General features: G+C 40.4%; 1 protein-coding gene across 1 annotated transcript in view; it reads left to right on the top strand.

Annotated features, from left to right (window-relative positions):
* Positions 1-23,078, top strand: part of LOC126295032 (plasma membrane calcium-transporting ATPase 2-like) — a 606,942-nt gene that overhangs the window by 354,611 nt on the left and 229,253 nt on the right. Inside the window, exon 13 of the mRNA XM_049987282.1 lies at positions 15,255-15,519. Coding sequence (XP_049843239.1) covers positions 15,255-15,519 — 265 coding nt within the window. The remainder of the gene's footprint in view (positions 1-15,254; positions 15,520-23,078) is intronic.

Genomic DNA, 23,078 nt, shown 5'->3' with positions numbered 1-23,078 from the left:
ATGAGATAAAAGAAATTATTCAGGTAGTGAAGGGAGACGAAAATTTAATAGTCATGGGTGACTGGAATTCGTCAGTAGGAAAAGGGAGAGAAGGAAACATAGTAGGTGAATATGGATTGGGGGGGAAGAAATCAAAAAGCCGTCTGGTAGAATTTTGCACAGAGCATAACTTAATCATAGCTAACACTTGGTTCAAGAATCATGAAAGAAGGTTGTATACATGGAAGAACCCTGGAGATACTAAAAGGTATCAGATAGATTATATAATGTTAACACAGAGATTTAGAAATCAGGTTTTAAATTGTAAGACATTTCCAGGGGCAGATGTGGACTCTGACCACAATCTATTGGCTATGACCTGTAGACTAAAACTGAAGAAACTGCAAAAAGGTGGGAATTTAAGGACATGGGACCTGGGTAAACTGAAAGAACCAGAGGTTGTACAGAGTTTCAGGGAGAGCATAAGGGAACAATTGACAGGAATGGGGGAAAGAAATACAGTAGAAGAAGAATGGGTACCTTTGAGGGATGAAATAGTGAAGGCAGCAGAGGATCAAATAGGTAAAAAGACGAGGACTAGTAGAAACCCTTCGGTAACAGAAGAAATATTGAATGTAGCTGATGAAAGGAGAAAATATAAAAATGCAGTAAATGAAGCAGGCAAAAAGGAATACAAACGTCTCAAAAATGATATCAACAGGGAGTGCAAAATGGCTAAGCAGGGATGGCTAGAGGACAAATGTAAGGATGTAGAGGCTTATCTCACTAGGGGTAAAATAGATACTACTTACAGAAAAATGAAAGAGACTTTTGGAGAAAAGAGAACCACTTGCATGAATATCAAGAGCTCAGATGGAAACCCAGTTATAACCAAAGAAGGGAAAGCAGAAAGGTGGAAGGAGTATATAGAGGGTCTATACAAGGGCGATGTACTTGAGGACAATATCATGTAAATGGAAGAAGGTTTAGATGAAGATGAAATGGGAGATACGATGCTGCGTGAAGAGTTTGACAGAGCACTGAAAGACCTGAGTCGAAACAAGGCCCTGGGAGTAGACAACATTCCATTGAAACTACTGACAGCCTTGGGAGAGCCAGTCCTGACAAAACTCTACCATCTGGTGAGCAAAATGTATGAGACAGGCGAAATACCCTCAGACTTCAAGAAGAATATAATAATTCCAATCCCAAACAAAGCAGGTGTTGACAGATGCGAAAATTACCGAACTATCAGTTTAATAAGCCACAGCTGCAAAATACTAACACGAATTCTTTACAGACGAATGGAAAAACTGATAGAAGCCGACCTCAGGAAAGATCAGTTCGGATTCCATAGAAATGTTGGAACACGTGAGGCAATACTGATGCTACGACATATCTTAGAAGAAAGATTAAGGAAAGGCAAACCTACATTACAAGCTTTTGTAGACTTAGAGAAAGCTTTTGACAATGTTGATTGGAATACTCTCTTTCAAATTCTGAAGGTAGCAGGGGTAAAATACAAGGAGCGAAAGGCTATTTGCAATTTGTACAGAAACCTGATGGCAGTTATAAGAGTCGAGGGGCATGAAAGGGAAGCAGTGGTTGGGAAGGGAGTGAGACAGGGTTGTAGCCTATCCCTGATGATAATCAATCTGTATATTGAGCAAGCAATAAAGGAAACTAAAGAAAAATGCAGAGTAGGTATTAAAATCCATGGAGAAGAAATAAAAACTTTGAGGTTCGCCGATGACATTGTAATTCTGTCAGAGACAGCAAAGGACTTGGAAGAGCAGTTAAACGGAATGGACAGTGTCTTGAAAGGAGGATATAAGATTAACATCAACAAAAGCAAAACGAGAATAATGGAATGTAGTCGAATTAAGTCAGGTGATGCTGAGGGAATTAGATTAGGAAATCAGACACTTAAAGTAGTAAAGGAGTTTTGCTATTTGGGGAGCAAAATAACTGATGATGGTTGAAGTAGAAAGGATATATAATGTAGACTGGCAATGGCAAGGAAAGCATTTCTGAAGAAGAAAAATTTCTTAACATCGAGTATAGATTTAAGTGTCAGGAAGTCATTTCTGAAAGTACTTGTATGGAGTGCAGCAATGTATGGAAGTGAAACGTGGACGATAAATAGTTTGGACAAGAAGAGAATAGAAGCTTTCGAAATGTGGTGCTACAGAAGAATGCTGAGATTAGATGGGTAGATCACATAACTAATGAGGAGGTATTGAATAGAATTGGGGAGAAGAGAAACTTGTGGCACAACTTGACTAGAAGAAGGGATAGGTTGATAGGACATGTTCTGAGACATCGAGAGATCACCAATTTAGTATTGGAGGGCAGTGTGGAGGGTAAAAATCGTAGAGAAAGACCAAGAGATGAATACACTAAGCAGATTCAGAAGGATGTATGCTGCAGTAGGTACTGGGAGATGAAGAAGCTTGCACAGGATAGAGTAGCATGGAGAGCTGCATCAAACCAGTCTCAGGACTGAAGACCACAACAACAACAACTACTACTACTACTACTACAACTACAAACAGGTGGCGCAGTGGTTAGCACACTGGACTCGCATTCGGGAGGACGACAGTTCAATCGTGTCTCTTGCCGTCCTGATTTAGGTTTTCCGTCATTTCCCTAAATCGTTTCAGGCAAATGCCGGGATGGTTCCTTTGAAAGGGCACAACCGATTTCCTTCCCAATCCTTCCCTAACCCGAGCTTGCGCTCCGTCTTTAATAACCTCGTTGTCAACAGGACGTTAAACACTAACCATCAACAACAACAAACAGGTATTCATTAGACAAATATATTATACTAGAACTGACATGTGATTACATTTTCATACAATTTGGGTGCATAGATCCTGAGAAATCAGCACCCAGAACAACCACCTCTGGCTATAATAACGGCCTTGATATGCCTGGGCATTGAGTCAGACAGAGCTTGGATGGCGTGTACAGGTACAGCTGCTCATACAGCTTCAACACGATACCACAGTTCATCAAGAGTAGGTACAGGTGTATTGTGACAAGCCAGTTGCTTGGCCACCATTGACCAGATATTTTCAATTGGTGAGAGATCTGGAGAATGTGTTGGCCAGGGCAGTAGTCGAACATTTTCTGTATCCAGAAAGGCCTGTACAGGACCTGCAACATGCAGTCATGCATTATCCTGCTGAAATGTACAGTTTCACGGGGATCGAATGAAGGGTAGACCCACGGGTCGTAACACATCTGAAATGTAATGTCCATTGTGCCGTCAATGTGGACAAGAGGTGACCTGAGACGTGTAACCAATGGCACCCAATACCATCACGCCAGGTGATACGCCAGTATGGTAATGACGAATACACGCTTCCAATGTGCGTTCACCACAATGTCACCAAACAGATGTGACCATCATGATGCTGTAAACAGAACCTGGATTCATAAGAAAAAATGACGTTTTGCCATTTGTGCACCCAGGTTCGTCGCTGAGTACACCATCGCAGGCACTCCTGTATGTGATGCAGCATCAAGGGTAACCGCAGCCATGGTCTCCAAGCTGTTAGTCCATACTGCTGCAAACGTTGTCGAACTGTTCATGCAGATGGTTCTTGTCATGCAAACGTCCCCATCTGTTGACTCAGGGATTGAGACGTGGCTGCACGATCCGTTACAGCCATGCAGATAAGATGCCTGTCATCTTAACTGCTAGTGATACGAGGTCATTGGGATCCAGCACATTGTTCCATATTACCCTCCTAAACCCACTGATTCCATATTCTGCTAATGGTCATTGGATCTTGACCAGATGTCACGATAAGATAAACCCCAAGCGTGATATGCTACAGTCCGACCTTTATCAAAGTTGGAAACATGATGGTACGCATTTCTCCTCCTTACACGAGGCATCACAGCAACGTTTCACCAGGCAACACCAGTCAACTGCTGTTTGTGTATGAGAAATCGGTTGGAAACTTTCCTCATGTCAGCACGTCGTAGGTGTCGCCACTGGCGCCAACCTTGTGTGAATGCTCTGAAAACTTAATCATTTGCATATCACAGCATCTTCTTCCTGTCTGTTAAATTTCGCACCTGTCATCTTCGTTGGTGTAACAATTTTAATGGCCAGTAGTGTACATCATACTCTGCAAGTCACCTAATGGTGTGTGGCAGAGGGTACTTTCGGCACCACTTTCTGATCCTGTTCTACTTGGAAATAATGCATGGGAAGAATGATTGTTGGGAAGCTTCTGTATTGGCTCTAACGTTCTCCTTGTGGTCAATATGCGAGATGTATGAGGGGGTAGCAATATGTTGTCTGACTCCTCCTGAAAGGTGCTGTCCCAAAATTTCAATAATAAATCTCTCTGTGATGCACAATGCCTCTCTTGTAATGTCTGCCAATGGAGTTTGTTTAGCATCTCTGTAATACTCTCTCACTAGCTAAATGATCACATGACAAAATGCACCGCTCTTCTCTGGATCTTCTCTATCTCCTCTATCAGTCTTACCTGATAGGGATCCCAGATAGATGAACAATACTCAAAAATCAGGCATACAAGTGTCTTATAAGCCATTTCTTTTGTGGATGAGTTACATTTTCTTGAGATTTTTCCGATGTATTTGAGACTGGTATCTCTTTTTTGCAGTATCTGTTGTATGTGGACATTCCGTTTAAGGTCACCCTGGAAAGTTACGTGTAGATATTTTGTGGCAGATGCTGTCTCCAGCTGTTTGTCATCAATGGTGTAGCTGTACAGTAATGGATTTCTTTTCCTATGTATGCGCAATATGTTACATTTATTTACGTTCAAGGTCAACTGCCAGAGCCTGTACCATCCATCAATTCTCTGCAGGTCATTCTGCAAATTCTTACTAGTGTATTGTAAACAGCAATGGTCCTATCACACTTCCCTGTGGTACTCCGGATATTACCTTTACATCTGTTGATTTTGTTCCATTAAGAGCAACGTGTTGAGTTCTATCTGCAAGAAAGACTCAAATCCAATCACAAGGCTGCTCTGATACTCTGTAAGCTCATATTCTTTTCATTAAACAGTAGTGTGTGATGGTGTCAAATCCCTTACTGAAATCGAGGAACATGGCATCAACCTGATCACCGTTGTCCACTGCACTGTGGGTCTGACAGAGGAACAGAGCAAGCTGAGTTTCGCAGGATCTCTGTTTGCGAAATCTGTATTGATTTTTATAGGGTAGATGTACATTTCCCTTAAGACATGTTCCATAGTTCTACAACAGATTGACATCAACAATATAGGTCTACAATTGTGTGGATCTGTCCTGCGGCCTTTCTTAAAAATGGGTATGACCTGCGCTCCGTCTCTAATGACCTCATTGTCGACAGGATGTTAAACACTAATCTCCTCCTCCTCCACTTGTAGATGAGCACTGTCCTATTGAGAAATGACACCACAGTGCTGTTGCCTGAATAGTAACACTTGAGGATGGAGAATGTCTGGAAATTGGTGTTGCATCCTCAGATATCCCCAGTCACTATCAGCTGTGATCTGAACTGATACCTAATGGATCTCCATATATGACACAAGGAGTAACATTCCTATGCATCTCCGAAACATTCGCAGAATTGGATCTGTCCCGAGGTCACTGCCATACAAGCCCAGAGGCCATCCAGGGAGTGCAGAAGCATGATTCAATGCTCAACACAATGTAATGCCATTCATCAGCAGTCTATGGTTCCCAATCACAGCACCACTCCAAAGTAGATATTTGTGTTGTTGTGTTAACAGCAGTCTACTCTTGTAACAATAAATCCTGAGTCCAGTTGCTGTAAGTCTCCAACCGATGGCACAGGATGACATACAATGTTGCAGGGAATCCATTAGTTATTCTTGGATGTGAGATGCGTATGTGATGGTGCGAACCTCGACAATAAGTACGAATTCACATTCCTGTGCAGTCCGACATTGGGCCACTGTCATATCTGAATACCCCAGAAATCTGGATGGTTAACTCCACTGACAAATTCTCATGGTCTGAAATGTCATAGGCCCTGTGAATCAAGGTATGAAGTACCCCTTCACACTGAGCTGTATGTGGTGACAACTACCAGTTTGTAGACATGAGTCAGTGTGAGTAGGCTTCCTATAAACAGCTTATCCCAACATACTATCAACTTTCCTCCTGACTGACCGTGTAAATAGGAGTGGAGATTTTTGCTTACATTCCATGCGCAATCCTACCCTCTCTCTTGTCAAAAAACAGAGGGACACAGTCAGTGCTACCTCACCTCTGATTTACTATTGACAACTTCTGGCATTGGTTCTGTGGTTGTGTGGTGGCCCTCGTATTTACAGAGAGAGAGAGAGAGAGAGAGAGAGAGCGGGGGGGGGGGGGGGGGGAGGGGGGCTATCCACAATTGCTCTTCAGACCAAGTTTGTAAATTCCATTGCTACAGTTTTGACTCAAAAATGGCAGGGTGGTCAACTGTTCAAATACAGACAGTAGTTGACATTACCACCTGGCTCCATTCTGCTAAGTTATTTCAACAAAGTTTTGTTACTGGGCACAAAAGATCCTACTCAGCTACACCAACAATCATTACACAGCAACAGAGTTACTGCTTGGTGTACTGTGTCATCATACAGATAATAGGTTCCTTTTTAGGACGAGAATGGTCTTCCAATTAGAATCAATTGTACTGGTATACCTCCATGCCTGAAATCTTTGTTACATAAAAACTACAGACACTTCCACAAATTATTAACAATGGGTAGTTTCAGCAAGACAGATTGTCACAAATAGCACATTCTATGGCTGCTGTATTCTTATTTTTTGGCAACAGTGTAATTTTGAGAAACTGTGATATTCCATTGCCTCCCAGATTCCCCAATGAGTCAGCATGCAACTATGTATCAAGTCTTGTGGGGTCACCATAAAAACAAAGTTTACTGTAGTTATCCTGCTACAACAGAAGAATCAAAGGCTAAGCTCCAAGAAACATTTGTTAAAAACCCTGTTGAAATGTTACTTCAAACCAAGCACAATTTATGTAAGAGACTACAGGAATTTCATACAAAATGAAGCTCATCTACAAAACGTCATCTTCAAAAAGTAACTTCACTCACTGCAGTCTTAAATTGCATTTTAACAATATTTATTTTTTCTGTTTTTACCATTTATTTGAGTCACCCTGTATTATCAGTGCAAAAGACTATACAGAGTTTAATAATAATTGGATTACTAAAAAGTACTTACTGATTTGTAAAGATATACATAATATTTCATCTCTGTTAAGTACACAGAGACAACACAGCTTGATGAGCTGGCCTGGCATGCATAACATATGTGCCTCTTTGCATACAAAAAGTATTCCCTGGAGCCACGAGTCATTGCTTGTGGCACAAAAGCTTCTGTCAGATTTCCTACCATCAATATATGTTTCTATACTTCAGACAGATAAAAAATTCCTGATTTGCAGGATGCAGCATGTTATCCTTGATGGACAGTCCTCTACAGACATGGATGTAATACCTTGTATGGCCCAGGAGAGTGTGAAAGGACCATCAAGCCCATGTGGCACATTACGGACTTTATATTATTAGCTGTAATTTCAGGATTTTTGTACCTGATGCAGTTACCTACAAGAGAATTCTATCTACGGAAATATCAGTAATACCTTGTTGCATCTTGACAAAACATTGGTTGGTTGCAATCATTTTTAATACAGAGCAATACAGCTAGCGGTTTTTGCAAATGTAAGGGAATGGTACCCTGTGACTGCAGGACTACCAGCCACAACTAAACATGCGATGTAAGTGTGTGAGAATAATAGGGTGTGAAGCTGCGATGTGAAATAACCAAATAGGCTCACTTGCAAGGAATGTAGATCATTGGTATGTTGCTGATAAACTGTTTTTGTTTACAAAGAAGATTGTATACAATAGTGAATTGTGGTTTATGAGTCTCATGACATACATAAACTGAATCATTTGATTTAAGCATGGGAGAAACATCAAAATTGTGGAAAAATATCACCATAAACATAGAACAGCTGATGTTAACAAACATCTTTGTAATAGTGACATCTTTGTAATAGTGATGATAATAATAATAATAATAATATGATATTGTTATACATGCATACAGTATAAAAATAATCTAATACTTAATGATCCCTTGCTCAAATGATCAGTTCATCTTCTATGAATTTTTCTACTGGATTGTAGCAATTCTATCTGTTTTTATCCATTAACTTGTTACATATCATCATCCCCATATCCTGTGAAGTCTATGCATATAATTTCAATTTGTGTGTTGGTAGCATAAAATTCTTTTTATTTCTTGTGTTATACATGTGGTTAAAATGATTCTGCTCAAATAATTATTGTCTGCTGTGTTGGAAGATTATAATTTCTTAAATTTACATGGATGAAACACTTAGGATTTGCAGTTCCTGAAATAATGGGCAACAAGATTTTTTTGCTGCACTGTACACATGTATCTGATCATTTTCTTCTGCAGTTTAAGTATCTGAGATTTGAACTTCCCAGAAAATTATACCATATCTAAAGACAGACTCAAAATAATTATGATATGCTGTTTTTTGTGTACCCATGTAAGCAAAATTAGCTAGTATTTGCAACTGCTTAATTTATTTCATAAGAAGCCAATATGCATATTCCAGTGTAAGTTCTTGTCCACATTTAGTCCTACAAATTTGATCATGTCAACTTCTTGTGTGGACTGTGCTCAAATAATACTCAAGTGCGTGGGATCCATAAGATGTTGGACTAATGTGGATGTTAAGTTTATACAAAGATGGGCAGCCTAAATGGTCACAGGCTTCTTCAACTGGGGAGAGAGTGTGACATGAATGTTGATAAATCTGAACAAGAAGACACTTAAAAAAGTGTGTGTACATCTCATGAGAACCTGCTTATAAAACTATGAGAACAAGTGTGTGTACATCTCATGAGAACCTGCTTATAAAACTACGAGAACAGTGTTTCAAGACAAAAACTGTGCTTATTCTTTAGCAGTCTTTGTATCTATCTTGAAGACTTTGCTCTGATAGAATTATGGAAATGACATCTCACACTGAGGCATACAGGTGGTGAGTCTTCCTATGCTCCATCCTCAAATGCAATGGGAAAATACCATAATATACTATACAATAAAATGAACAATCTGCCACATGTTTCACAGTGATTGATAGGTGTAGATTAGGTCCTATCAAATTACTACTCCAGCACATAACATAAAATTAATTACTTTAGAAGATAAATTTTGTTCTAATGAGATAATTTTTGTAGCAGATACATTAATAATTTCATCACATATTTCTGTTCGAAGCAGTAAAATTGGAAACAAAGACCCAACTATTTACCTGATATTTGTGATTGATCAATTGGTCTTCAGTCTGTAAAGCAAAAATAAAATGACACAGTCTGGTAATGTTTTCTATGAATTGTAATGGGCAAAAAGTATCTGAACCACACAATAGTCAAAACATTTCAGGGAGGAAGTGGCTTGACTGTGTAAAAATGTCAGCACCAAAGTGAGCAAGAGACAGAGCAGTACTGAGACTATGCGGTGACAGCTGTAATAAAATTTATAACTTTTTTACTATATACACATTTTCATTCAATATTGTGACTTTAATTATGATTAGATTGATGATATATCTAACATATCACTAAATTTAAAGTCTTTTGCCATGCTTTTTCTGTGTGTATGTGAAGGCTAATCTACATCTACTTCTACATACTTACTCTCCAAGCCATTGTCCAGTGTGTGGCAGATGGTTTGTTACACTACTACCAGTCATTTCCTTTGCTGTTCCACTCACAAATGGGGCAGGGGAAAAGCAACTGTCTATATTCCTCCATACAAGCCCTAATTTCTCTTGTCTTAACTTTGTGGTTCCAATGTGAAATGTATGTTGGCAGCAATAGAATCCTTTTGCAGTTAGCTTGAAAAGCTGGTTCTCTAAATTTTCTCAATAGTATTCCTTGAAAAGAACATCACCTTCCCTCCAAGGATCCCCATTTGAGATGTCAAAGTACCTCCGCAATACTTGTGTGTTGGTCGAACCTACTAGTGGCAAATCTAGCAGCCCACATCTGAACTGTTTTGATGTCTTTCTTTAATCTAACATGCTAAGAATCCGAAACACTTGAGCAGTACTCAAGTATTGGCCGAACTAGTGTGCTATAAGCATTCTCCTGTACAGTGAGCCACAATTTCCTAAAATTCTCCCAATAAGCCACACTTGACCATTTGCCTTCCCTACTATAATCCTCACATGCTTTTTCCATTTCATATTGCTTTGCAATGCTACGTCTCAATATTTAATCGACATGGCTGTCAAGCAATATACTACTAATGCTGTATTCGAATATTATGGGATTGTCTTTCCAACACATCTGGATTAACTTTTCTACATTTAGCACTAGTTGCCATTCATCACACAGACTAGAAATTTTGTCCAGATCATCTTGTACCATCATCTTGTACCATCATACTCTGGTCACTCAACTTCGACAGCTCAGTGTACACCACAGCATCATCAGCAAACAGCTGCCCACTGAGCCTGCCAGATCAGTTATGTGTATAGAGAATAATGGCAGTCTGGTCACACCTCCCACGGGCACCTCTGACAACACCCTTATCTCTGATGAACACTCACTGTTGAGGATAATGTACTGGGTTCTGTTAATTGAGAAGTCTCACATATCTGGGAACCTATTCCACTTTCTTCATTAACAGAAATCTACCAAGCGAGGTGGTGTAGTGGTTAGCATAATGGACTCACATTCAGGAGGAGGATATTTCAAACTCACATCCAGTCATCCTGATTTAGGTTTTCCATTATTTCCCAAAATTGGTTCAGGCAAATGGTGGGATGGTTCCTTTGAAAGAACACAGCTGACTTCCTTCCCCATCCTTCCTTAATCTGATGGGAATGATGACCTTGCTGTTTGTTCCCCTCCCTCAAACCAATCAACCAACCAACAGAAATCCAGGAATATGGAATCTGCCTGTTGCCCTTAATCCATGCTTTGCAGCTATCTAAGGAACAGCTGCATGGATTCTGATGCAGTTTTTACTAACAGAGACTAAGTCACAGGTAAAGTTTATGTTTATAATTTACAGATATTTTATGCAAACTGGCTGAACTATGGGCAAGTGGCCCACTGGGTTTTTCTGTTTGTATGTGAAGGCTAATCTGAGGAAGATTTGCACATAGTGGTCAAAATTGTAACTAATTTTTTACAGTGTAAATCAGTTCTGTATTAAAGAATTAGGATATCTACCAAATCTTGCTGCCATACAATAATTATAGCACACAGTGGACCTCTGTGAGTAACCTGCACTTTAATTGTAACCGCCCAGTATAAGCATATGTGGGGTTGTAAATTAGTTCCACATGTTGTGTTCTACAGTATTACTTGTCATTGGTAGTTACATTACAAGAAGCACAACCTGCCATAACACTGTCATACATGCAATTGTCTGATGCATTCAGAGGACACAGTCATATTACAGTAACCCCCACCACCCTTCCCTCCTTTTCCTGTTTTGCAAACAGTAGCTCTGTACCATATGCTTTATGCTTTTCCTAAGGCCTGCGGCTGCATTGCTTCCAACAGTTTTTGGGCTGTGTACTTTTGGCCACCTCCCAAGAGAGCTGACATCGACTGATCCTAATGACAGAATCACCTGAGTGCACAGCCTCTAACACTATTGAACCAGAGATGTGCAGTGCAGTCCTCAGTTTTAAATGGGCTTTAGTTGTGACTTTCACTAAAATGTGGTCCAGCAGATGTGATGCATTATTTAAATGATATAACACCACATGCAGTTGTCATTTTTTCTTTATTTGTTGTGCGATTCCACAAGGTCTGTAATTGATGAGTCGAGTAAACTAAAATGCAATAAATGATGCTCTTCCTTCTACATAATAAAATGAAACCATCACACCTTGTAATTATATGGCTGCATGGCCTCCTGTGTTGTTGCATCATACTGGGTGTTTGGGTTAAAAATATAATAATATAAAATGTAATAACTCGAGACATAACTTATACATTTATTGGCAGTTTGCTTCTACAAGTATCATAACTCGAAATGTTTTCCGTGTTTCCATATGGCAGTTGGTACTGCACGGGCATTCGCATAAGTGCTTTGTTCACATAAACGTACATTTGTAGCCATGTGGGCTCCTCAGTAGAAGATGTTCTGTGTGCTGCCTCTCGTGTAGCTAAGGTCTGTGTGACTAGTAAAACATCATTTTCAGTGTGAGTATGGACTGTGACTTATGTAATGATCAGCAAATGGGACAACTGACTTAAGGAAACTGGGAGTTTATTTTCAATGTCAGTCCACCATGCCATCAATTGCTCTGCCCTCTAGAAGCCCAGACATTACACCAATCAATTTTTTACTGTGGGTATTTCTCAGCAATCAAGGGTTCCAGACATCAGTTCTTAGTCTACCAGATCTACACCATCATGTTTTTGTAACTGTCGCAAATGTTACATCTGCAATGCACCAAAACATTTGGAGAGAAGTGACATATAGTTAGATCTTTTTTGTGCCACTAATGTTGTACATAGAGGTGTATCAGAAATATTTATAGAAAGATACCATCAATAAATATTTCAATTTCTTCACAAGAGTTATTACATTTTATATTACTATATGTCTGACTCAGACATCCTGTATGCCTGCCACCCTAGTGACAACTTCATGTACCATGGACATGCTATATCTTGTCACAGAATATCTTTTTTAATTTAATCTCTCTTATCATTCTTTTAACAATGTGGGAAAAGATAAATTCCTACTTACCGTAAAGAAGTTGAGTTACAGGCAGGCTCAGTTACAAGTCATTTCCATAAAGCCACAGCCATTGTCAGCGAAAGAGAAACACAGATCATTCATTCACAGAAGGAAGCACACCTCAGGCAAACATGACCACCAACTCCAGCAGCATGGGCCAGAATGCAACTGTCACATGACGAGGCAGCAATCTGGAAAGGGCAGGGAAGGGGAAGAGGAAGGAAAGGGGAAGGGGAAGGGATAGTAGCATATAGCTGGAGAGGTTGGGGGGGAGGGGGGGGGGTAGAGAGATGAATGCTGTCCATCCTGTGACAGGACTGTAATGGGAAGTGCTGGGTGGGTGGATTGGGCAGGTCTTGCACCTGGGTCTTCCACAGGGGCAAAGGGTTGTAATTTTGAGTGGAGTAGATGTTGTGGAGGTAGGGTGGGCAACAGAACACTACTTTAGGACAGCTGAGAACAATCTCGGGCTGGATGTCGCTCATTTTGTGGCATGATGATGGGTAATCAAAGCCCTGGGGAAGGATGCGATTTAATTGTTCCAGTATAGCGTGGTATTGGGTGACAAAGAGGGCATTCCTTTGTGGCTAGTTCTTGCGGGTGGTGTGAGGATTGGAGGTGTGAGCGGAAATGGCACAGGAGATCTGCATGCGGACTAGGTCTGGGAACAGTGCCTGTCTGTGAAGTGCTTGGTGAGTTCGTCAGCTTACTGAGACAGGTAGTTCTTGTGACTGCAGATGCAAGTGTCCAGGCCAGGCTATGTGGGAGAGATTTTTTGGCTTGGAGGAGATGACAGCTGTCAATATGCAGGTTACTGTTGGTGGTTGGTGGGTTTAATGTGGACAGAGGTGTGCATGGTGCCGTAAGAGAGGAGGAGGTCAACGTCCAGGCAGGTGGCGTACTTTGTTGAGGAGGGCCAGGTGAAGTAGATGGCGATGTCTTGGTCCTGAGTCTAGATTATGAAGATATCATCAATGAACCTGTACCAGACTAGGGGTTTGGCGTTTTAGGAGGCTAGGAAGGTCTCTTTTAGAGGGCCTATAAAAAGGGTTGGCATAGGAGGGTGCTATGCAGGTGCTCATGGCTGTGCTGTGAATTTGATTGTATAACTTTCCTTCAAAGTTGAAGTAGTTGCATTCCTTTTTCACTACTTTTTACCCTACCTCCCTGCTCCACAACCTCCCGACACTGCGCCTGTTGGCATTCTAGTCCCTGCACACTCTGCCAGACAGCGTTCATCTCTCTCCCGCACCCATACACTAATATCCCTTCCCCTTCCCTGCCCCCTCTAGATGCTGCTTGCATCTCACATGAAAGTTGCATTCTGACCTGAGCTGCCTTAGTTGGTGGTCATGTGCACTTGATGTTTTCTTGCTTGTGTGTATGAATGGTGTGTGTTTCTCTTTTGCTGATGAAGGCTGTGGTCATAAATTTTACATAAGTGTCATTTTATTGTGCCTGTTTGTAACTTGACGTGTCTTCTTTACAGTAAGTAAAAATCTATTTTTTCCAACATTGCTGATATTCCTACATAGAGTTTCCATATTTTTACCACTCTTTTAAATCTACATGAAAGAACTTGATACACAGAATATTTATCACACCTGTGTGAAACATCTGTGTACGTCAAGTACATTGTCTCTGCTTATTTGTGTATACTTAAGCATAAGAGCTCTGTAACAGCCTTTCTGTAATCTGAGGCCCACATTAAAAATTATGTGGTCATAATGTGTGTGTTGAATGTGATAGTATGTAAAGTACATGTAGTTTTAAAACAGTGACATGAATCTGCATTAACATTGCTAGTAATGCTGATTTCATGACAACTCTAACTCCTGCACTACAAGCACAGTGGATGCCATTTAAACATATACGCATGCAAACAATTTTATGGCATAGTGTGACATCAACAAATTTTTGTAAAGTAACATTTTATTAATCCCAGCAAATTTTAAGATCTGAATTGTTCCTATGTTTAACTTTTGACTGGCAGGTAATACAGTGAATGTATGGTGTTTCCATTTAATAGTATGCTTAATAGTGGTCTCAGGATGAAATCCCTTAATTTTACAATTAATAAAGAAAAAAATGACAGCTGCAGGCAGCATTATGTCATCTAAATGGGTTTTAGTCAATTGGCTTGCTTGAAGAAGGTTATATGGTGCATGGCATGAATATCAGTGGAAGGCATGGAGTTTCTGAGGCTGCACACCCAAAATCTATTGTCTCAATCAGTCTGCAGGGCCAATATGAAGGTGCTCATGTTACTTCCCTGTCCACTGTTGGTTCTAGCATTTTACCAGTAACTGTTTCACTAATTCCAATCATAAATGTAAAAATGCTTCATTGTTCATAATTTTTGTAATTACTGATATATACAAGGCAGTGGGCATTCACATTTGACACTGTTACATTTCACTTTTTGTAAGAAATGTGTATCTGGTATTTTGCAGATGTTCCTTTATTTATGGCCGCAATGGTAAACTGGATGTCTTTACGCATGAAATGCAACAAAATGTGATTCGACTCATTATCGAACCAATGGCACGTGATGGCCTGCGTACAATAGCTCTAGCATACAAGGACTTTGTGCGGACGAGTGCTGCAAAGAATGATGTGTATATAGACAGTGAGCCAAATTGGGATGACGAGGACTATATTGTCAGTGATTTGACGTGTCTTTGTATTGTCGGCATTCAGGATCCTGTTAGAGCTGAGGTAAGTGAGTTGTACAGAAGAAAATGAAATAATCATAATTGTAAAGGTGTCTTTTGTTATCATTGAAAGGAATATAAGGTTCGGTGTATGTAGCTAGTATCACATTACTTTGTATCATTACAAGTTTTCTTTGCAGTTTTTGTTCAGTAGAACATATTCAAATAGTGTAAGCAGTAAAATAACTACTCACCATTGAACTAGGCATCGTTCTGTTGGTGTATAAACAAGAGTGAAAACATTTCTGGTCTTGAAGACAATGTCGTCATTGAAGGCTAACTCACAAAACACATACATATACATGCACACTACTACATTGCCCTAGCCAACAACATTGTCTGATTAAAGCAACCTGACTGGGTGAGGGCTTTTGCTTGATGTTGTGGATGAGAGGAGCAAGTATCTGCAAAGGGAAAAGGAGAGAAGCAGGATTGGAGGGAAAAAAAGCTAACAGTTGGGAAGGAAAGGCAGTGAAGTTTGGGGATAGGAATGTGGCACCTTTCAGATTACTCTAAAGCTGTGTGTGGTACACTGTGATCTGGAGGAGTGAACTACGAGAGAGGATGGAACAGAAAAAGTGGCAAAAGGAGGGAGGAGGGTAAGAGTGTGGATTACAGGTGGGGGGCAGGAGGATGGGGGGGGGGGGGGGGGGGGGGAAGGTGGATGTGGGAAAGGGGTGTTAGCTCATACTGAACAGAGCAGAGTGATGCATTGTGAGGACAACTGCTTTCAGTGTTACTCAGAGATGCTGGTGTCAAGGTGCGAAGGATCTACATGGCAAAGATTGTGAGGCTGCCACTAGAATCAGCCACATCATGCTCATCTCTTTTTTTTCCATTGGTCATTGAGCTTACTCTCAGCCAGAGTTTGTTAGTGGTCATTTGTTCTGGTGAATGCCTGATTGGTGGTCTTGCCATCATAAAATGCTTTGCAGGTGTTACAGCAGAGCTGTTATATGATGAGGCTGCCTTCACACTTGGCCTTGGCTCTCATAGGATAGGATAAGCCTTTAACAGTAGTGAAGTAGAAAACTATCTGATCAATAGTACCCAGACACCTATTGGTGGATATTAATATGGAATATGTCCACCTGTCACTTTTATGATGGTTTCATCTCTGATGGTGACATTTTCAATGAGGTGTGAATGTCTGTGGAGGAATGACAGCCCATTATTCCTCAAGAGCCAAACACAGACAGTATAGTGATGTCAATGTTCTGAATCATACAAAATGTAATCCACCAAGTTTGAGTGTTATTATCCAGACACCACTGCCTCAGAGATGCTGCTTTATGTCAGTTCCTCTTCTGTACACTGTACACAATGATTTCAAATGCACTCATATCCTTCTGCATTTAGCATTAAGCACAATCAAGAAGCTACATCCTAAACACTCAAAATGCCCCTGCACCATAACAGCACCTGCTCTGTACTTCAATGTTGGCACTATACACAATAGCAGATAATAATCTCCAGGCAATTGCAAAACCAAAGCCCTCTCACCTGATTGCCACAGGGTACAGCATGATTCGTCACATTGAATCACTCGTTCCTGGTGACCCACTGTCCAGTGGTGTTGGTCTGCATACCACCTCTAGCATTTGTTAACAATGACTTCAGAATTGTGGCCTATGAGGAGCCTCTCAAACACTGTACCATATTCTTCTTAACTCCCCACCGAGCAAGGTGGGGCAGTAGTTAGCACACCTGACTCGGATTCGGAAGAACGACAGTTCAAATCCACATCTGGCCATCCTGATTTAGGTTTTTCATGATTACCCTAAATCACTTCATGCGAATGCTTGGATGGTTCCTTTGAAAGGGCACAGCTGACTTCCTTCCCTGTCCTTCCCTACCCAGTGAGACCGATGACCTCATTGTTTGGTCCCCTTCTTCAAATCAACCTGGGACTGATGGCCTTTGAAGTCTGGTCCCTTCAACCCCCAGAAACAAACAAACCCAAATCAACCAACCAATCAACCAACCTTAACTCCCTGTGCTCAGTTATTGTACTATCTGGACTGCACATAGCACTTTGGAACTCAATTTATTCCATCCACATATTTTGTGTGACAGTTTACAATCATCTTTCACAGTACTTGATGGTCGCTGACAGACTAGTATGTCTCTGGATTTAGTATGAAACCACATCTGCTCTTGACCCTCTAACACATGGGTCATACAGTCAAAAATCCAGATGCAAGACTTGCCAAATGCACCAACCCAGCACATACACTGCCTGATCAGAAGGATGCAGACATCTCTGTGCGAGGCATAACAGATGTCCTCAGAGACAGACTTAACAGAGCAAAAAAAGTGTAAAAGGAGATAGGTAGTGTTATGTTATTTCTGGAGAAGGAGTATCAGCAGAATTGATCAGTCAGAAGAGCTCAGTGACTTCGAAAATAGACTAGTCACTGGATGACATCTGTGTAACAAATTTATGAGACACATTTCAACCCATCGAAAGCAGTTCAGGTTGACTGTTAGTGATTGATAGTGAAGTGCAAATTTGAAGGTACTGTCAGTACATCTCCGAGTTTAGTAGTGTTGCACTACTAAAAATGTTGAAAAGTTAGATTCCCATTCTCAATGTCTGATCAAGATCTTTTCAGACCACCACCCTCTGACAAAGGATATGGTTAAATTGTTCCACTATGCAGGGAGCTCAACTGCACCTAATTTATGGAGGTGGTTGGAGGATTAGGGACATGTGTGTATGTGGCAGAGGGTGGTGCCTTTCCAAGGAGATCTTGCTTGTGATTTTAGATGTGTTCTCCACATGCTATTTAGCTTCTCAACAAGTTTGCAGATTGTGATAATTTCATATCGTAATTACCTGATCTTTTACACTACTAAAACCGGAGATGTGCTGACAGTACCTTTGAATTTACACTTCACAATCAATCACGAACAGTCAACCTGAACTGCTTTAGAAGGGTTGAAATGTGTCTCATGAATTTATTACTCAGGTGACATCCAGTGACTAGTCCATTTTCGAAGCCACTGAGCTTTTCTGACTGACCAATTCTGCTGATACTCCATCTCTAGCAATAACATAATACTCCCTATCTCCTTTTACATTTTTTACTCTGGTAAGTCTGCCTCTCAGGACATCTGGTAATCAGTCATGCCTTACACAGAGATGTCTGGATTCTTCTTTTCAGACAGTGTATGTCCTGGGTTGGTGTGTTTGGCAAGTCGGCATCTGTACCTTTGACAGTATAACCCACATGTTAGAGGGTCAAGAGCAGATGTGGCATAAGGATGGACTAGAATATTGAATCGATTGGGTGTGCAGCAGAATACCAGTTATGGAGGGGTGGGAAGTATTGTGGTGAAAACGTTACTCATTTCAGGATACATTGAAAGGATCAGGAGTAGTATGAAAAGTTGTCACCCTCAATAACAGATCACAGCACTAAGTTCGTAATTTTCCCCCAGGAATTGATACAACTTCAAACACACACTCTGTGCAAATGCAAGTCATTCCATTCAGTGGTCAACTGTAGGCAGCTGTCTGGATAAGGAATGGTCCATAATTTCTTCAAAATGTAGAAAATTGAGTATTGTGTAGTAATAAAGTTTTTTCTAAAAGAATGTTTAACACTAACCAGAATTCATTTGAGTTTCATAAATGGTACAGTGACTCCTCCTCTTCAGTTTCTATCAGAATGAAAAAGCTGTTGAATTTAAACAGTGTCATAAAAGGGTTCAAGATGATCCAAATGAAGTACATCTGAGATGTTCAGCCATACCAGAAACTGTAGTAAAAGTGCACAATGTGATCTCAGAAGGCAGTCACACCAAGGTGGGTAATGTTGCCAAGATTGTATGGGTTTCAAAACAGTGTACTGGCTACATTGTACTGGCTACATTTTGCATTAAGTCAAATGCTTTGTTCAAGATGGGTGCCACACCTGCATGTAATGGATTAGAAACATATTTACACAATTTCTGAACAATGTTTGCCACACTTTTAAACAATGGAAAATCCAGGATGGAATGTAACAATATTATGATAAGGAAAGTAGCTACTCACCATATAATGGAGATGCTGAGTCACACACATATGGGCACAATAAAAAGATTTTCACACTTATGGCTTCTGGTCAACAGACACACTTACGCACACACAGACTCACTAAAGCACAATTCATGTGTGAGAGTTGCGCTTGCATAAGTGTGTGTGTGTGTGTGTGTGTGTGTGTGTTTGTGTGTGTTTTGTTGACAAAAGCTTTAAGTGTGAAAATCTTTTTTTTTTTCTTTTTTTGTGTCTATCTGCCACATTGTCATAGAAACAAAACTGATTTTCTATGTCAGTATTGGATTCATAACAACACAATAGAGTGGTAAAGATCACAATGTTGCATTTTGAAATTTGAAAGGATTTCTGTTAGTTGGCTGCCTTAAAATAGTTAAGCAATGACTACGAGATATTATTCTAACATAATGGATATGGATGCAAAAGTTCAAGAAAGGCAACCTGGTCTGTAGAAGGAAAAAATTTGTCTTTCATCAAGGTACTTCAGCTGTCAGTAAAAGTGTCTTTGTCACAAGAAAGTTGAGCAATGTTTGCTGTGCAATGTAGGAAATTCCACACTGTTACCCAGATTTTCCTCTCTCAGACTTCCATCTCCTCCCAAAATTCACACTAGCCCTTCTCAGCCAGCATTTTTCAACCAGCCGAGAAGTGTTTTGTGATGTAGACATGTTTCGTGCTACACCTCCACAGGAACTGTACAGAGCTGTACTAATGCCACTGCAACACTGATGGATGACGTATATTACTATTACAGAGGATTACATTGAAAAACATGAGGCTTTTGAAAAGTTGAACTCCCATTCTCAACGTCTGATAAAGATCTTTTCAGACCACCAGAGGATATGGTTCAATTGTTCCAGTATGACTGGAGTGATGTTGGGTTTGGAACAGGAAGCTCAACTGCAGCTAATTTATGGAGTTGGTTGGAGGATTAGGGGCACATGTGTGTGTGGCAGAGGGTGGTGCCTTTCCAAGGAGATCTTAGTAAGACCTTCTGCACACTAAGCAGAGGATTGCTTGTAATTGTAGATGTGTTGTCCACATTCTATTTCGCTTGTCAAGAAGTTTGCAGATTGTGATAATTTCACATGGTAATTAACCGTTAACATTGAGTATAGATTTAAGTGTCAGAAAGTCATTTCTGGAAGTATTTGTATGGAGTGTAGCCATGTATGAAAGTGAAACATGGACGATAAATAGTTTGGGCAAGAAGAGAATATCATCATCATCATCATTTAAGACTGATTATGCCTTTCAGCGTTCAGTCTCAAGCATAGCCCCCTTATAAAATTCCTCCATGATCCCCTATTCAGTGCTAACATTGGTGCCTCTTCTGATGTTAAGCCTATTACTTCAAAATCATTCTTAACCGAATCCAGGTACCTTCTCCTTGGTCTGCCTTGACTCCTCCTACCCTTTACTGCTGAACCCATGAGTCTCTTGGGTAACCTTGCTTCTCCCATGCGTCTAACATGACCCCACCATCTAAGCCTGTTCGCCCTGAGTGCTACATCTATAGAGTTCATTCCCAGTTTTTCTTTGATTTCCTCGTTGTGGACACCCTCCTGCCGTTGTTCCCATGTACTAGTACCTGCAATCATCCTAGCTACTTTCATATCCGTAACCTCAACCTTGTTGATAAGGTAACCTGAATCCACCCAGCTTTCGCTCCCATACAATAAAGTTGGCCAAAAGATTGAACGGTGCACAGATAACTTAGTCTCGGTACTGACTTCCTTCTTGCAGAAGAGAGTAGATCGTAGCTGACTGCTCACTGCATTGGCTTTGCTACACCTTGCTTCCAGTTCTTTCACTATGTTGCCATCCTGTGAGAATATGCATCCTAAGTACTTGAAATCATCCACCTGTTCTAACTTTGTTCCTCCTATTTGGCACTCAATCCGTTTGTATTTCTACCCACTGACATTACTTTCGTTTTGGAGATGCTAATCTTCTTACCATAGTCCTTACATTTCTGATCTAGCTCTGAAATATTACTTAGCAAACTTTCAATCGAATCTGCCATCACAACTAAGTCATCCGCATATGCAAGACTGCTTATTTTGTGTTCACATATCTTAATCTCACCCAGCCAGTCTATTGTTTTCAACATATGATCCATAAATAAAATTAACAACAGTGGAGACAGGTTGCAGCCTTGAAACTACTCTGAACCATGAACTCAATTTACCGTCAACTCTAACTGCTGCCTGAATATCCATGTAAAGACCTTTCATTGCTTGCAAAAGTTTGCCTCCTATTCCATAATCTCGTAGAACAGACAATAACTTCCTCCTAGGAAACCGGTCATATGCCTTTTCTAGATCTATAAAGCATAGATACAATTCCCTGTTCCACTCATAACACTTCTCCATTATTTTCCGTAAGCTAATGAGCTGGTCCTGCCAACCTCTAAGAGGCCTAAACCCACACTGATTTTCATCCAATTGGTCCTCAACTAATACTCGCACTTTCCTTTCAACAATACCTGAGAAGATTTTACCCACAACGCTGATTAAAGAGATACCTCTGTAGTTGTTACAATCTTTTCTGTTTCCATGTTTAAAGATTGGTGTGATTACTGCTTTTTTCCAGTCTGATGGAACATGAATGGACTCCCAGGCCATTTCAATTATCCTGTGTAGCCATTTAAGACCTGACATTCCACTGTATTTGATGAGTTCTGACTTAATTTCATCCACCCTAGCTGCTTTATTTTATTGCAATCTATTGACCATTTTCTCCACTTCCTCAAATGTGATCCTATTTCCATCATCATTCCTATCCCATACTGCCTCGAAATCTGAAACATTACTAATCGTATTTTCACCTACATTGAGCAACTCTTCAAAATATTCCCTCCATCTGCCCAAGGCATTCACAGGATTTACCAACAGTTTTCCTGACCTGACCAAAATACTTGTCATTTCCTTCTTACATCCCTTTCGAAGACTGCTAATTACACTCCAGAATGGTTTTCCAGCAGCTTGACCCATAGTCTCCAACCTGTTTCCAAAGTCTTCCCAAGATTTCTTCTTGGATGCAGCAATTATCTGTTTGGCTTTGTTTCTTTCTTCAGCATAACTTTCTCAGTCTACCTGAGTTCTAGTGTGTAGCCATTTTTGATACACATTCTTTTTCCTTTTACAGGATTCCTTGACTGTGTCATTCCACCAAGCTGTTTGCTTCATCCTACTTTTACACACTACTGTTCCAAGACATTCTTTAGCCACTTCTAGTACTGTGTCCTTGTACCTTGTCCATTCCTTTTCCAATGACTGTAATTGACTACATTCAACTAATAGAAGCTTCCAAAATGTGGTACTACAGAAGAATGCTGAATATTAGGTTGGTGGATCAGACAACTAATGAGGAGGTACTGAGTAGAATTGTGGAGAAATTTGTGGCACAACTTGACTAGAAGAAGGGATCTGTTGGTAGGACATGTTCTGAGGCATCAAGGGATCACCAATTTAGTATTGGAGGACAGCGTGGAGGGTGAAAATTGTAGAGGGAGA

The sequence above is a fragment of the Schistocerca gregaria genome, chromosome 11 (genome assembly GCF_023897955.1).
Source record: "Schistocerca gregaria isolate iqSchGreg1 chromosome 11, iqSchGreg1.2, whole genome shotgun sequence".
Classification (NCBI taxonomy): Eukaryota; Metazoa; Arthropoda; class Insecta; order Orthoptera; family Acrididae; genus Schistocerca; species Schistocerca gregaria.
This window is presented reverse-complemented; position numbering and strand designations above follow the sequence as displayed.